At 41.7% G+C, this 13087-nt stretch overlaps 1 protein-coding gene across 1 annotated transcript in view; it reads right to left on the bottom strand.

The window, feature by feature from the left end:
* The window catches only part of LOC115594193 (serine/Arginine-related protein 53-like), a 66255-nt gene that overhangs the window by 18256 nt on the left and 34912 nt on the right, over positions 1–13087 (bottom strand). The window contains exon 2 of the mRNA XM_030438074.1: positions 5188–5259. Coding sequence (XP_030293934.1) covers positions 5188–5259 — 72 coding nt within the window. The remainder of the gene's footprint in view (positions 1–5187; positions 5260–13087) is intronic.

The raw sequence follows: 13087 nt of genomic DNA, 5'->3' as shown, positions 1-13087 counted from the left end.
TGTTATCCGTGGATTAGTTATTATTTTCAATTAGAAAAGGGATCACATCATTTATTATGGACGCACACACCCACACCGGTATTGCACGCAGAGCGGAAATTTTAGCTGACTGACAAATTGTTTAGCAGAGCATGTAATCACACCTAACAAGAGAAATATTATTTCAAATAAATGACGTTGCGGGCACCCATAATGATATTTCACTTATATTGACTGTATTTGACTGAGGCCTCCTTCACTTATTAAGGATCTGTATTCACTTGTATTTCTATATGTTAGACAAGGAAGGCAAAAAAAAACAAATCCAGACATTTTCTGTTTCAGCTGAGGCCCTGTGGTGATTGACAACAGAGCTAGTTAAACGGTGATGAGGCGTTAATGGATGCGAGGTCGAGGAAGTGAAGGGGGGGGCTGGAGGGGACCTGCGGCTGAATATTTAATGGTCATATAATTCCTGAACACAGACACACACAGTCAGGTACACACCCAACCCATGACCTGTCCTACACACCGCGTAATTAGGGAAACAGTCCTTTCGTTTAACTGCCAAAAGAGCAAACTGTAGGTATATATCCCCCTAATGATATGGGTTAAAGAGCTATTATACGTCTCATTAAAATATATGATCTTCCAATCTGGTGGTGGTTTTGAGGTAATGGGGACAGAGCAGCATAAGGGGCTCCAACGTCATCCGCAGGCTATAGGCTAGTGTCCAATCCATATCTACATAATTCTGTATGTCAGAGATTGGCAGCACAAATGAAAAGATGTTTCACAGCACCCAAATTTCACTGATAGGCAGTGTTCAGAGTTTATGTTCAGGGCGTTTTGAAGCAGCATGAGAGTGCGTGGGAGTGAATTGAGGTTATCAAGTATTTGACACCAATTTTCATGCCAACTATGTTTAGCTTTCAGCTTTAACTCTGCCCGACAATAAAGGTATAAAGAAAACCACAAAGTGTAAACAGAAGGTTTAAATAAAGATTTTGATCACACACTTCAACACACCAGGGCTGCAACTACAGCTTATTTTCATTATAGATAAAAATTGCTTCTTCTGCCAATCAACAGTCCAAAACCCAGAGACTCATCATAAATGACAAAAAAGAGGCAAATCCTTACAATTAATAAGCTGGGACCAACAAATGTTTGCTTGAAGGCTAGTGAAACTAATTGGTCATTCATTTTCTATTTTATTGTCTAATAGTTGCAACTCTAAAGTAAATACATAACCGACCTCTGACCCCTGACTCAGTTAGCAGTACAATATTAGTGAGGAGAGTGTGATGGAGACATTTTTGACATCGCTCTTTCTGTCCATCAAACTTTGCCATTCCCTGCTGGACTGGAACTAACACCTGCATGAACTACCTGTACCTGGATGCAACCTAAACACAATTACGCACAATAATCTGACTTCTGGGGCTAAACAATATCTACATCTTGCTCAACCTAGAATGGAACTCAGTAGAGTGCATACCTCTGCCAAGGCCCAAAAGTCCCCCTTACTTCAATCAAGCCTAATCCAATATCAAACTCGAGAGCCCTGTATCACTCTAAATCTTAAACCAGAAATAATCTGCATCAAATCGTACTTCTTTAACAGATACCAGCCACCTTAATACACCATCCTCCATTCATGCTGATCTGTTTAGTAGTTTTTGTGCAATCCTGTTGACAACCAGCATGAGTGAAAACATGACCTCCTTATCGGAGGTATTTAAACCATTATCAGGTTTACTTTTACAACAACACATGTAACTTCTTTTTTGGAAGCAGCAAGATGATTAATTGTTGAGCAGATCAATGATTAGTTAATCAGAAACTATTTTGATCATCAATTCTTATTGATTCAGTCTATTTGAATGCAAGAATGGCAGACATTCACTAGCACCAGCTACCTTAATGTGAGGATTTAAAGCTTGGTCATATATGATGGTAAATTATCTTTGAGCCGATTGTCCTCTTGTCTATTGTTCCAAGTAATTACTACATTGATATTGAATGTTTTGTTTGTCCTTATCTGTGTTGTATTGTCGCTGTTGTCTTGACCAGGTCTCTCTTGAGATCACTTACATAAACTGAGGAGAAGTTGCTGGTATTGTTATAACAAAAGCCTTGTCATTATTGTCTTGAATCAATGTATAAATCATGACAGTTTCAAGGAAGCAATGTTTGTTGGGGGAGTTAATTTGAACAACATACTGTTAGGACCTATTGAATGAATGACAGCGTTGTGAAAAACAAAATAAATATGGATTTTAGATCATTTTGGTTGAATAAAAAAAACAATAATTTGAATATGCAAATAACAATAGGTGCTTGGAAATAATAATGGGTATTTTTTCACAGTTTTCAGACACTTTATAGACAAACATTCAAGAAAATAATTTGGCATACTGATCAGGAAGTTGCAGCCCTGTATATTTCTATTTCTCATGTTGGCTTACTTATAAGCTTTCTTACTTATATCTTTGTCCTCTGTCATGTTTAATCAGGGCATGACAAGTCAAACATATGCTGCACTGACTGGCTGGCATATGAACAAATGTTGCAAAAAACAGACGGAGGAAGTACCGTAATGCTTGAATCTGACATTAATAAACACAAAGCACGTAGTTTTAAGGGAACGGGTGAGTAAGAGATGAGTAATGTTGTTAATTTGACTTATTTGGTTTATTGTCTGGTTAGCACTACTACTAGCACATTGAGTCTTTGGTAATTCAGTTAAGTGTCAGCTAACAGTACAGTCCTCACAAACAGTCTGTTACTCTTGCAGTCAGTCCATCTTATTATAGCTGGACACAGTATGTTAGCTGAAAACCTCCTGGGCACACAAACAACATCTCTCAGCTTTAATAGCCTAAACAAGGCATGCAGCTAACAAAGGAATCATCCTCCCCTCTCATTCTCACACTCTTTAATATCACATGTTTCCTTTTTCAACCACTAGCATCATCTGGCTGCCCTTAACCAGAGAGCCAAACACTCCTTTTAAGTGAACACTACTTTGTTAACTGATGACCACAGGGTCAGTTATTGATCCTCTTCCTTTCTCTCTCTCAGTTGCTGATAAAAACCTCTCTTTTCCTCGCAGGGCTCCGCAGTATACAGCCACAGTTCGCTACAATAATAGCATGCATATCATAGCATTCACATGAATCAGATCTCGGTGGTTTTCGATTAGGGCTAAACTAACTCAAACACATTGCCAGTCTAGGATGTGAATCTATTTATGAACGAGGAGTGTAGGTGGTAGTGTTCTTCACTTCTCCCCTCCATTCTCTTTAAAGGTTTTCTCATTTTAGTTGACTTAGCGGTTCAAGTGTAAACTTTCTAGTTGTGTTGACCTCTAAGAGGCCCTGCGGGGAATAAGGAGACCCCTGGTGATCTGCTGTTTAGCAGCAGCAGTGGCCCACCTCCTCCATTTTCGCTGTGCTGGGAGGAAGGGCAGAAGAGGATGGAGCTGGCTGACTCTGCTTGTGTGTGTGGATGTGTGTTAGTGTGTATTTGCAATGCCGCCACTGGCTGCTCCATCTAGCACGGCAAGGTTGAGTCGTCAGGGCCACTTTGTGGAGCCTCTCTGATCTCACTTCATGTGTCCCCGTGCAGGGGAAGGAATAAAATTATGGTCCTCGAAGGCAGCGCCTGCACAGCGCGCTCAACTACACAATCAAGCACACCACCTTATTTCAAACGGAACGAACAGTTGGAGTGAAGGATGAGAGAGCTTTGAGCAAAGGGGAGGAAGAGTCAACTGAATCCAAAAAGAGGCAACAGTGCAGCGTGAACTTAGCTTAAGAAAGCTATTTGACTGGGAGCCTTGCTCTGTTGCCCCAAGCAAGGCACTTAGTCACCACTTTGGCAACGCTTCCACACAGAGAGGAGAGATGCCGAAGAAGCGAAAGAGTTAGAAAGACACAGAGAGGAGGGCAGGAGAGAGGTGGAAGTGGTTGATGAGGACAAATGGAGGTGGGAAGAAAAAGAGTATGTGAGACAGAAAGTAGGAGGAGAAAACAGAAAGGGGAGGGAGGAAAAGACAGAGCGCCAAGGCAGAGAAAAACTAATAATATTAATGGGATAATGGTGAAGAGGCCGAGAAGAAGTAGAAGAAAAAAAGACAAAACAGCAATCTAGAGAAAGAGAGAATAAATTCTTCCCAGAACTGAGGGACCAAAGCATGAGTGCAGGGCTAATTAGTTTCTGATGGCCGGACTTTCATTTGGCTAAAAGGTCAGCTAACTTTAAAGGTCACGCTGCCGTGCCTGTTCGATGCAAACACAAAAAATGACACAAAAAGAGCGAAGAGAATCCAGCGATATAAAAACACCCACACTAGAACAAATTACACTGCTACACACTCCTGTGTGTGCATGCACACACACACACACACACACACACACACACACACAGTCTAGTTTATAACGGCACATTTGATATTCTCATTTTTATCGTGCTCTGGTCAGAACAGGGACCAGGGTCATTATTCCATCTAAGGACTTTTATTACTGCTAGCATATCCACTGCAAATTACTCTTGACTTTATTTGAATGTGTATCAGGATAATCTTTGCATGTGTATGTGTGTGTCCTGTGTTGGTGGTGGTGGGGCGGGCTGTCAGGTTGGCAGGACAAATTTACTGCCTGCAATGCTAAGCACATTTCTGCGTTGAACACCTACTATGCATCTTTATTTAGATTACAGCTGTCTTAATAAAAACTAGAGTGCAATCAGCTTCTCTACGTTCATGTGTTTGCAATGTATCGATAAACTGCTAAGGAAGAATTCTCCTAAACAAGACGAGGGCGCTTACATTAAAATGTAAATGTAAACATGTTAAAAGCGTTTCAAATCATTAATGTTGCAGAGAGTTGAGGGACTACTGAAAAACTGTAATACCTGACATAAGAAACCGGTGCAAAGGGAAGGTTTTCAAAAATAAATATACATATTTTGTGTTCCTATTAATGACAAGATGGCTTCATCATTGTTTAATTAGCCTTTTGTTTTAATGACATTAAGATGCTCAATCTGATTAAGACATTTGTGTATTTTTGCTACATTTATAGTTCATGTTTTTTGTTTTCCTTTGTGACTGTTGGGTCTATTTAGACCTTTTATAACTGGTTTGATACTGGAGCCAGAGTTCACATGTTGGATCTATGACAGAAAACACAAATAACTCACCTTCCTCTAGCTTCTTTCGGGCCTCCTCTTCTCTCTTGGCTACTTTAGCCTTCAGCACCTCATCCGTCTTAGCTGCAAAAAGAGAGACAGCAGAGTTAGGAATGAAGCAGAACTTTAGCAACCCGGGTGTCATTAGAGAAAACATTCACAATATTTTCAAAGATTAATAGAGGTATCAAGAAAAAAATCTTATTTATTTTGAAATGATGTTATGATGTATTGACATGATTGTGTATTACTACTGAAAATGTTAAGAAAACGAATGAACACATCTCTTCTTTTAATTCAAATATGACCCCTTAAAAATACACATTTGCACAATCAAGGCAAAAAAAGTTATATTGAAATTGATGCTCATCACAGACAATGCAGAAAATTACCAGAGAACACATCACTGAATCAACAGTAAGCACACAAATGCAAAAAAAAAATATGAATCATGCCTTCTCCGGCTTTCCCTAGCAAGCAGCACCCCTCACTGCCTCTCCTTCACACTCCTGTAAAAGTCGGCATGTCTTCCTGAGAGGTGTTTATCGTCTCGGCATAATGAAAAGCTTAAGAGAAAGTGAGGCAGCGGGAGTAAACACTCGTCAGGGCATTTTAAGCATCTCTCATCGTGAGCCGTGTTGTCTCGGCTCCCCTTTTCCTCCGCCTTTCCCCCTGAATAATCAAGATGTTAAGCCACATTAAAAAATATAATGCCATGTATGGCAGGACTATCAATACTGCCTCTAAATTAATTACATTTCCGTTGCGGCGCATCATTTATTTTGCAGCGTTAGGGCCTCGGCGGAGCCATTTGCCTTTATTGCTATCTCACTTGGTTGATGAGTGAGCTATGTAAAATTGAGTCTCCAATATCATTACACTTAATGAGTTTAAACTTTGAGAAAAAAAAAAAGAGAGGGAGAGAGAAACAGAGGAGGAGAGCGAGCAGATGAGAGAGAAGGGGGGAGGAGGAGGAGAATGAGAGCTCCGCACTGTTTTGGGGAAGTTTACACAACATAAGAGTGGGTGTAAGTGTTTGTGAGCGCTTACAGAATGTTTGTGTTAGGGCACAGCTGTGGGTGTCCGAATGTGGTTTATTGCACCACTTGAGATGCTTGCGCGCGCACGTGTCTATCATGTATGCTCCTCATTTTGTGTCTGATTGTGTGTTTCGACTTTGCGCTTCGAGCAAATATGTTACATAAAAAAAACACACCGCATACACATCTGTGTGTGTGTGTGTGTGTGTGTGTGTGTGCGTGTGTGTGTGTGTGTGTGTTTGGATGCAGGAGGCCATGGGTTGCGCTAGTCTCTCTGTGACTGCGCTGCTGTTTTTGTTCAGTAATTGGCGTAGACAAAGAACCCGTCACACTGCTGTTATGGCTGGTTAAGTCTGGAGGTTCTGCATCTTTACTAACAATGACTCTACATGGGTGACTGAACCCTCCTCTACCTCCCTCAGCTAGGGTATGAGCATGTGCGTGTGTGTCTGTGTGTGTGTGTGTGCGGGCACAGGAGCATATCTAACCAAATCAACAGCCACCAATCTATTTCTCTTAGCAAACACAGTCATAATTTAGTAAGTGTGTGTGTCTGAGAGAGTGCCAAAAACCAAAACATGGGCTGCACCCTACCACAAGTGTGTTCATGAGTTTTCTTGTTACACAGATGTGTATTTGTGTGTGTGACTGTGTTTGTTTGTGTGTGTGTGTGTGTGTGTGTGTGTGATCTCCTCTCTGTGTTCTTCAGTTCCCTCTTTGCTCCGGGCTACCGAGAGGCAGGTAGGAAACAGAGCGGTGCTGGTGGTGTGATGGAGCGGGAGGGAGGGAGGGAAGGGAAACGGGGGGGAGAAAGAGGAGGAGAAAAAAAGGGAGATAGGCAGATAGATGGGGGCCATGTAGGGGAAAAAAAGGAAGAACTGACAGAGTGGGAAACAGGCAAACAAGCAAAAATGAGAAAAAAGCCTTTCCTGCGCGCACACGAACATGTGCACACAAACAACAGGAGTGATTTGTCGCCGCTTTTTGTTTGCATGTTTATCCTCCACCTCTATCCCTTCATCCCTCCCCCAACAGGTTCTCTTATCCTCTCGCTCTCTCTTCTCTCCTTCTGTTTTGCCCTCTCCCGCCCCTCCCTGGTTTTTTGCTTTTCTCTTCCTTCTCTTGCTCATCTCTCCAGTACACTGTGCCTGGGGGCGATAGCAGCAAATCAAACTGTTTATCCATCTCTCATCAGTGCACTGCCTCACGGGGCTCCTGCCCCCTCAAAACAATGAAAGTAGGCCTGAGCGCTGAGCCAGGGATACAATTTAATTACATCAATAAGGAGCTCTGCTTAAAAAAAAAAGGAAAACTACAAAAAAAAGGAATACAGCGACACACTCTGCTGCACTATCATGAAAAGCCTGTTAATATTTCCGCTGTAAGAAGCATGCAAACGCCTCGAAGCTGCAACCGTGTAGAACTATAAGCATGTGTGTGCGTGTGTGTGCTGCGGCCGCTTATTGGAAGTATATTTCTTGGCAACTTAGTGGCTCCAGTTCATTGTGGGATAATTCTGTGATGGACTTTTATTAGAGAGGGTAATAAACGGCCGGGTGTTGGGGAGAGGAGAGGCCTTTCACTTCATTTAGACTTCGTTCAGTCTTGGCTGCAGGGGCGGAGGGAAAAGAGGAGGGATGGCAGCAGGAAGGGGCGGAGAGCGTCAGTGAAATCGCATTGTGATTATGAGTGTAATTGCAGCTCTGGGGCCCAGGGGCCATGTAGCTCTGATGGCGCTAGAAGATGTTTTATGCACGGCAACAGAGAGGAAGAAAGTGAGAAAGAGAGAAAGAGAGAGGAGAGTGGGAGGGAGAGGCAAACTGCCAGGATGTTTGCAATTTTTTTTTTCTCCCTTACAGAATCTTCTTTTTCTCCACCTCCTTCACTCCTTTCTATTCTCTTCTCTCCTCCTCTCTCTTCCCTCCTGTCCTCCCTCCCTTGGCAGGATTAGCTGGGTCTCGTTAGAGGGGAAATGTAATAATGCTCCCACCAGGTGGAATCGGGCCCGCTCCATTATCAGCCGGGAGATGGATGGGCCATGTAGGGCCGGCGGGGGCCACGCGCGCACGCAATTTAGATTCAATAAACTGGCAAAGCAAGACCCCCAATCTGATTTATCTCTTACACGCCGCCAATGCTTGCTGCTACGATGCTGATTCCCTATTACCACTCAGAGAAGGACTATTCATTGGATGTAAGGCACGGCAGTCAGAGAGGCTTGTCGGGCCCCCGGGACGGCGGCAAAACAGATACAGCAGAGGGTTAATGCGTTTACACACAGATAAGCAATTAAATCTAAGGCTGAGGTGAGTTATAGAGTTATTAAGGAGGGATTGGAGGGGGGAGAGAAGGGAGGGATGGAGGGTGAGAAAGAGAAGGAGAGAGATGTTATTCAACGCACGAGTGTTGGCCGGGTACAGTAAGTATTAGAAGTGAGAAAGGCTATCATATTATAGAGTTCGTGAGGAACAACAGAAGAGCAGCAGTCTGCCCACGTTGTTCAATAAACTCAATACAACACTTACACACTCTCGATGCTGAAGACAGAGGTCAGCGCAGCAGTTATCCACTTAGTCTGTGTGTGAGTTTACGAGTGAGTATATATATGCAAGTGCATGTCTTCACGTCGAAGTGTTAGTGGGTATGTGTTGGCGTAATCGGCATATTCATATCCACTGTATACCTGACTTTGAGTATGCAGAATATCACATTTGACTGTGTGTGTGTTTTTTTTTTTGTGCACACGTGCGAGAACAGCAGTGATGTTAGCGGCGTTGGTGGTGGTGGGTGTCATTCCGTCCAGCCGCCAATCAAAGTGAATCTGAATGTCAGCAGGAGAGGAGGCGTGATAAATCAGCCTCACACCCAACGACAAACAGAATATTAGAGGCAGCGCAGCGCCATTGGAAAAGTGTCCCTTCCAATCAGCCGAGCACTTTACAGTGAAGCTCAGCAGCCGGGCCTCCGACCAAACGCTGAATACCAGAGAGACAGATAAGACAATAAATAAATAAATAAGAGACAGACAGGTTGAGAGACAGACCTGTAGCGAAGCTGACGAATAACGGCCCTGACAGGCAGAGAGACGAGACAAAGAAACATAAGAACACAATGGAGCTGGAGGACAGACAGGTAGGCACATCAGCTGACACATAACAGGCCTGACATGTAAGAAGGCAAGACAGACAGACAGGTGTGATGACAGACAGAAAACTGCTGGACAGACAACTGGATAGTCACAGTGTATAAATATGCCACAAGGTATGAAATGTATTAAGGCAAATTAGACCCAACACCATGTTGATTTCTTAATGACTAACTTTAAAGACATATTTTATATTTATGATACTGATGCCACTTTTAAGTTATCCACCAGACTGCTGACGAATAGCTGGAACTGATATATGTTTAAAGTAAAAAGGAAAAGAAAAAAAAATGTATTTAGGTATAATTTTGAGGGTATTTTACATTATTTAAGTATTTCCAAATGTCTACCACTTCATAATTCCACTCCACTACATTTTGGAGGCCATTGATAAATGTTTTCCTCCACTATATTTATCTGGTAACATTAGTAACTAGTTACTTTCCAGATTTTGATAACTAATTTATTTGGTATCAGGGCTGAAATAGTGCCATTCATAGTAATTTAAACGATTGGCATCACACAGTTTGTTAGAAAATTCTGAACATTGGCTCTGATAATTGGCTGAACCCTGGTCAACACATCTAAATCTTTTAGCTGACAGATGTGAGAACAAGAAAATACACCATGACAAATGTATGTGACCATCCAGGCTGACAGCACAAGTGAAAAAGTCAGAACCAAAAGCCGTTCAATGTCATAAGCGCATATTTCGGGTGCTTTGGCTGGTTCTGCATCATGGCATGAAGATGGCTTCAAATGCAAACTAAGAAATAATGGACTTCTTAAGAAGGAATAGAGCAAACCTACACGAGGCTTAAAATAATTTCATGTAGATTTTTTACCAAGGTTATCAACCTATACAGTTTCTATAAATGCAGCTTTATCAAGATATTCAAATGTGTTTGCCTTTCAAACATCATCAGTTAACAGACATACTAAAAAGGAAGACAGACAGGACAGATGTGATTCATTGTTTCTCTATTAGCTTATAGCAGCTCTACTACACTGCTGCTCCACAAATAAGAGGGAGAGGAGGGAGTTTTTTTTTTCCTTATGCTGTCAGAGTTCAAATCTGATCTGGGATGATAAATTCTGTCATTTGAGACAAGTTTTGTTTTCCAAAACAAACTGTTTATATTCAAGAAATACCGAGGCTTTGAATGCAGGATGCCTGAAGGTTACAGTTATCAGTTCTGTTTATCGCTGTAAACAGAACTTATAACACTGACAGAGAGAGAAACAATGATGGGCTTAAATCAGACGCTCACCAAGTCCTCCTGGTTTACACTAACAAAGCTCCGATCACATCACATTTACTGTATGAGATAGATCAGAGAGGGGAAAGCACAGGAGAAGGGGTCAAAGGAAGGGATTGGTAAATGTAGCGCAGAGATGGGTTTTTTTTCCCCTCGCTTAACATTTCCTAAACAACAGTTCTCATCAAATCGTCTGCCTTGCACAGTTTTTAAAGGCACTTTATTTACAGATTTCCATGTGAATTAGATTAAAAACTACCATATGAATACCACAAAAATGTTCTTCATCTGACCTGAGTAGAGAAGCGTTCTTTCAGCTTCTTTTTGAGTCTTCAGGTGAAAAAAAAACGTAGGTCCATTAAACTGAAACCCACTGTTTCTGAGTGGCAGCGTGATGATACGATAGAAGCAGGTGTAGAGGTTAAATGGTGCACGGGAGGACGCAACACCTGAAGTGACCACTAGGTGGCAGAGCACACAGACAACACAAACCGGAGAATCCAACCAGGCCTGATTTTTATGTATGTGTGTGAGAGTTTAAATGCAGCTCCTGTGTGTTTGTGCAGGATCCTCTGTCAAACCAGCTCATCTAGATCGCGTAACTAAAGTATACTTTGACACATGTGTACCTGCATTCCTGATTGCACGTGCAGACACGAAGAGATAAAACACAAAGTAATTTAAATATTTAGCAGTAGGATGTATGCAACCATTCAAGGGCATGGATGCATTATAGTAGCAGGTAACGTATGACATTGTGCAACTTTTGCTGGGCCTGAAGAAAAGTCTCCTTGCAACAAGAAACATGAAAGTGTAACCAGTTCTGTACGTGAATAATCAGCGTGTCGACTACACACGGATCTGAGTGAATTCCTTCAGGCACAAGACCTGAGCTTGAACGATCTTTATCGCAGGCTGCCCTCTGCATCTGTCATCGGGCTGATTTAACGACACCCATGAAATATTTACAAACTAAACAATTAGAGAGAGATATCTTACAAAATCAATCAATTATTCATCGCCGATCGTCTGAAAAGCTTTTGTTTTGTTTCACAGCTATATTCTGATGCTGGGAGGGGGGTGGGGGTGCATCAATTAGGGTTTGTACTCCTGTGGTGTTATGGATGCTTCAGAGAGGAATGATTGCCTAAATGAAGGAGCCAGATGCAAGCTGCCAGCACTGCATGCTGACACTGTGTTGTGGCAGATAAAAACCGGACTAATGTCCACACTATGTTATACATGAAGTCAGAGGGATAGTTTGGATCGTCTGAATGTGTGAGAGAAATTAAGACTTTCTCTTCTCTTCCCTTCTCAGGACCAACATCCACCACTCCGGAGCTTTCCTTATGCAACATTTGTTCTATTAATTTTTAACAGCCTCAGACACCTGGGCCCCGTGTTTGTATTTTTCCCTTTCAGTGATCATGCTGGGATTGCATCTGTCAAGCCCAAAGAGGTGAGGAGTAAGGTGAAGGAAAAACAGGAGGAAACTCTGTCCAGAGTTCATTTTCTCTGCAAACTACAAACAGAGACTCATACAATTCAAATTCAGATTTTACATACAGTATATCTCAGTAATCAAAGGCCAACATATGGATGATTGGATGTAAACGCCTTCCTCCCTACTGTGTTCAGTCCATTTCTAGTTATAAAGGCCTCGAGGCGAAAACTTTTTTTCTGCCCATGCAAACGTTTCCGTTTGATATTCAATCAGTGGCCAAAGTTACAATCCTCTTTCTTGTGAAACGGCAACATTCACCTTTCTCCGTTCTAATCATCAACACATAATGTCTCTGCAAACATGTTTTATATATAGAATTATACAGAGGGAAATGACGTTTCAACTAATCTTTTTCCTCTAATTTCCAGTTCCCAGATCACAACAAAAAGATTCTTAGTTAACAAAAAGTCTAAATATTACTAAGGTGATGTAACTTGAACTTCAATCTGTTTCTAAAGTAGTGTTACTTCCACAGACAAATGTAGAAGAATAATCTATTTTACATCTGAAACAAGTGGTAGTTTGCCTGAAGAACGATCAATCAGGAATTTCTGGACGGATCAATCATGTGAGTCATTTTTCATGCAAAATGCCCCAATAAAGGGTTGGTGCCAGCCTCTCAAATGAAATGATTCACTGCTTTTATCCGCCTTATACGACAGGAGATCTTTGGAGTTTGAGTTGTTTGGCCAGAACAAGCTCAACAATCAAAATGATGACAACAGAAGACATAGTTTTTGATGAAGCGTGGGATCATGGGAGATGTTGTCTTCTTTGTTAAACAACCCACCATTGCTGATCGAATCTGACGTGACTTGGGCAGAAATGTTGACAGTGGAAGAAATGTTTTAAAGTGTTATTCACGTTACGTTAAGCAAGTTTGACAACTTTTTTTTCACTGTACTTTCAAAAGTACACAACTTTAAATATTTAAGAAAGGGGAATTGTTACGTTTATATATTTT

The sequence above is a fragment of the Sparus aurata genome, chromosome 2 (assembly GCF_900880675.1).
Source record: "Sparus aurata chromosome 2, fSpaAur1.1, whole genome shotgun sequence".
Lineage (NCBI taxonomy): Eukaryota > Metazoa > Chordata > Actinopteri > Spariformes > Sparidae > Sparus > Sparus aurata.
This window is presented reverse-complemented; position numbering and strand designations above follow the sequence as displayed.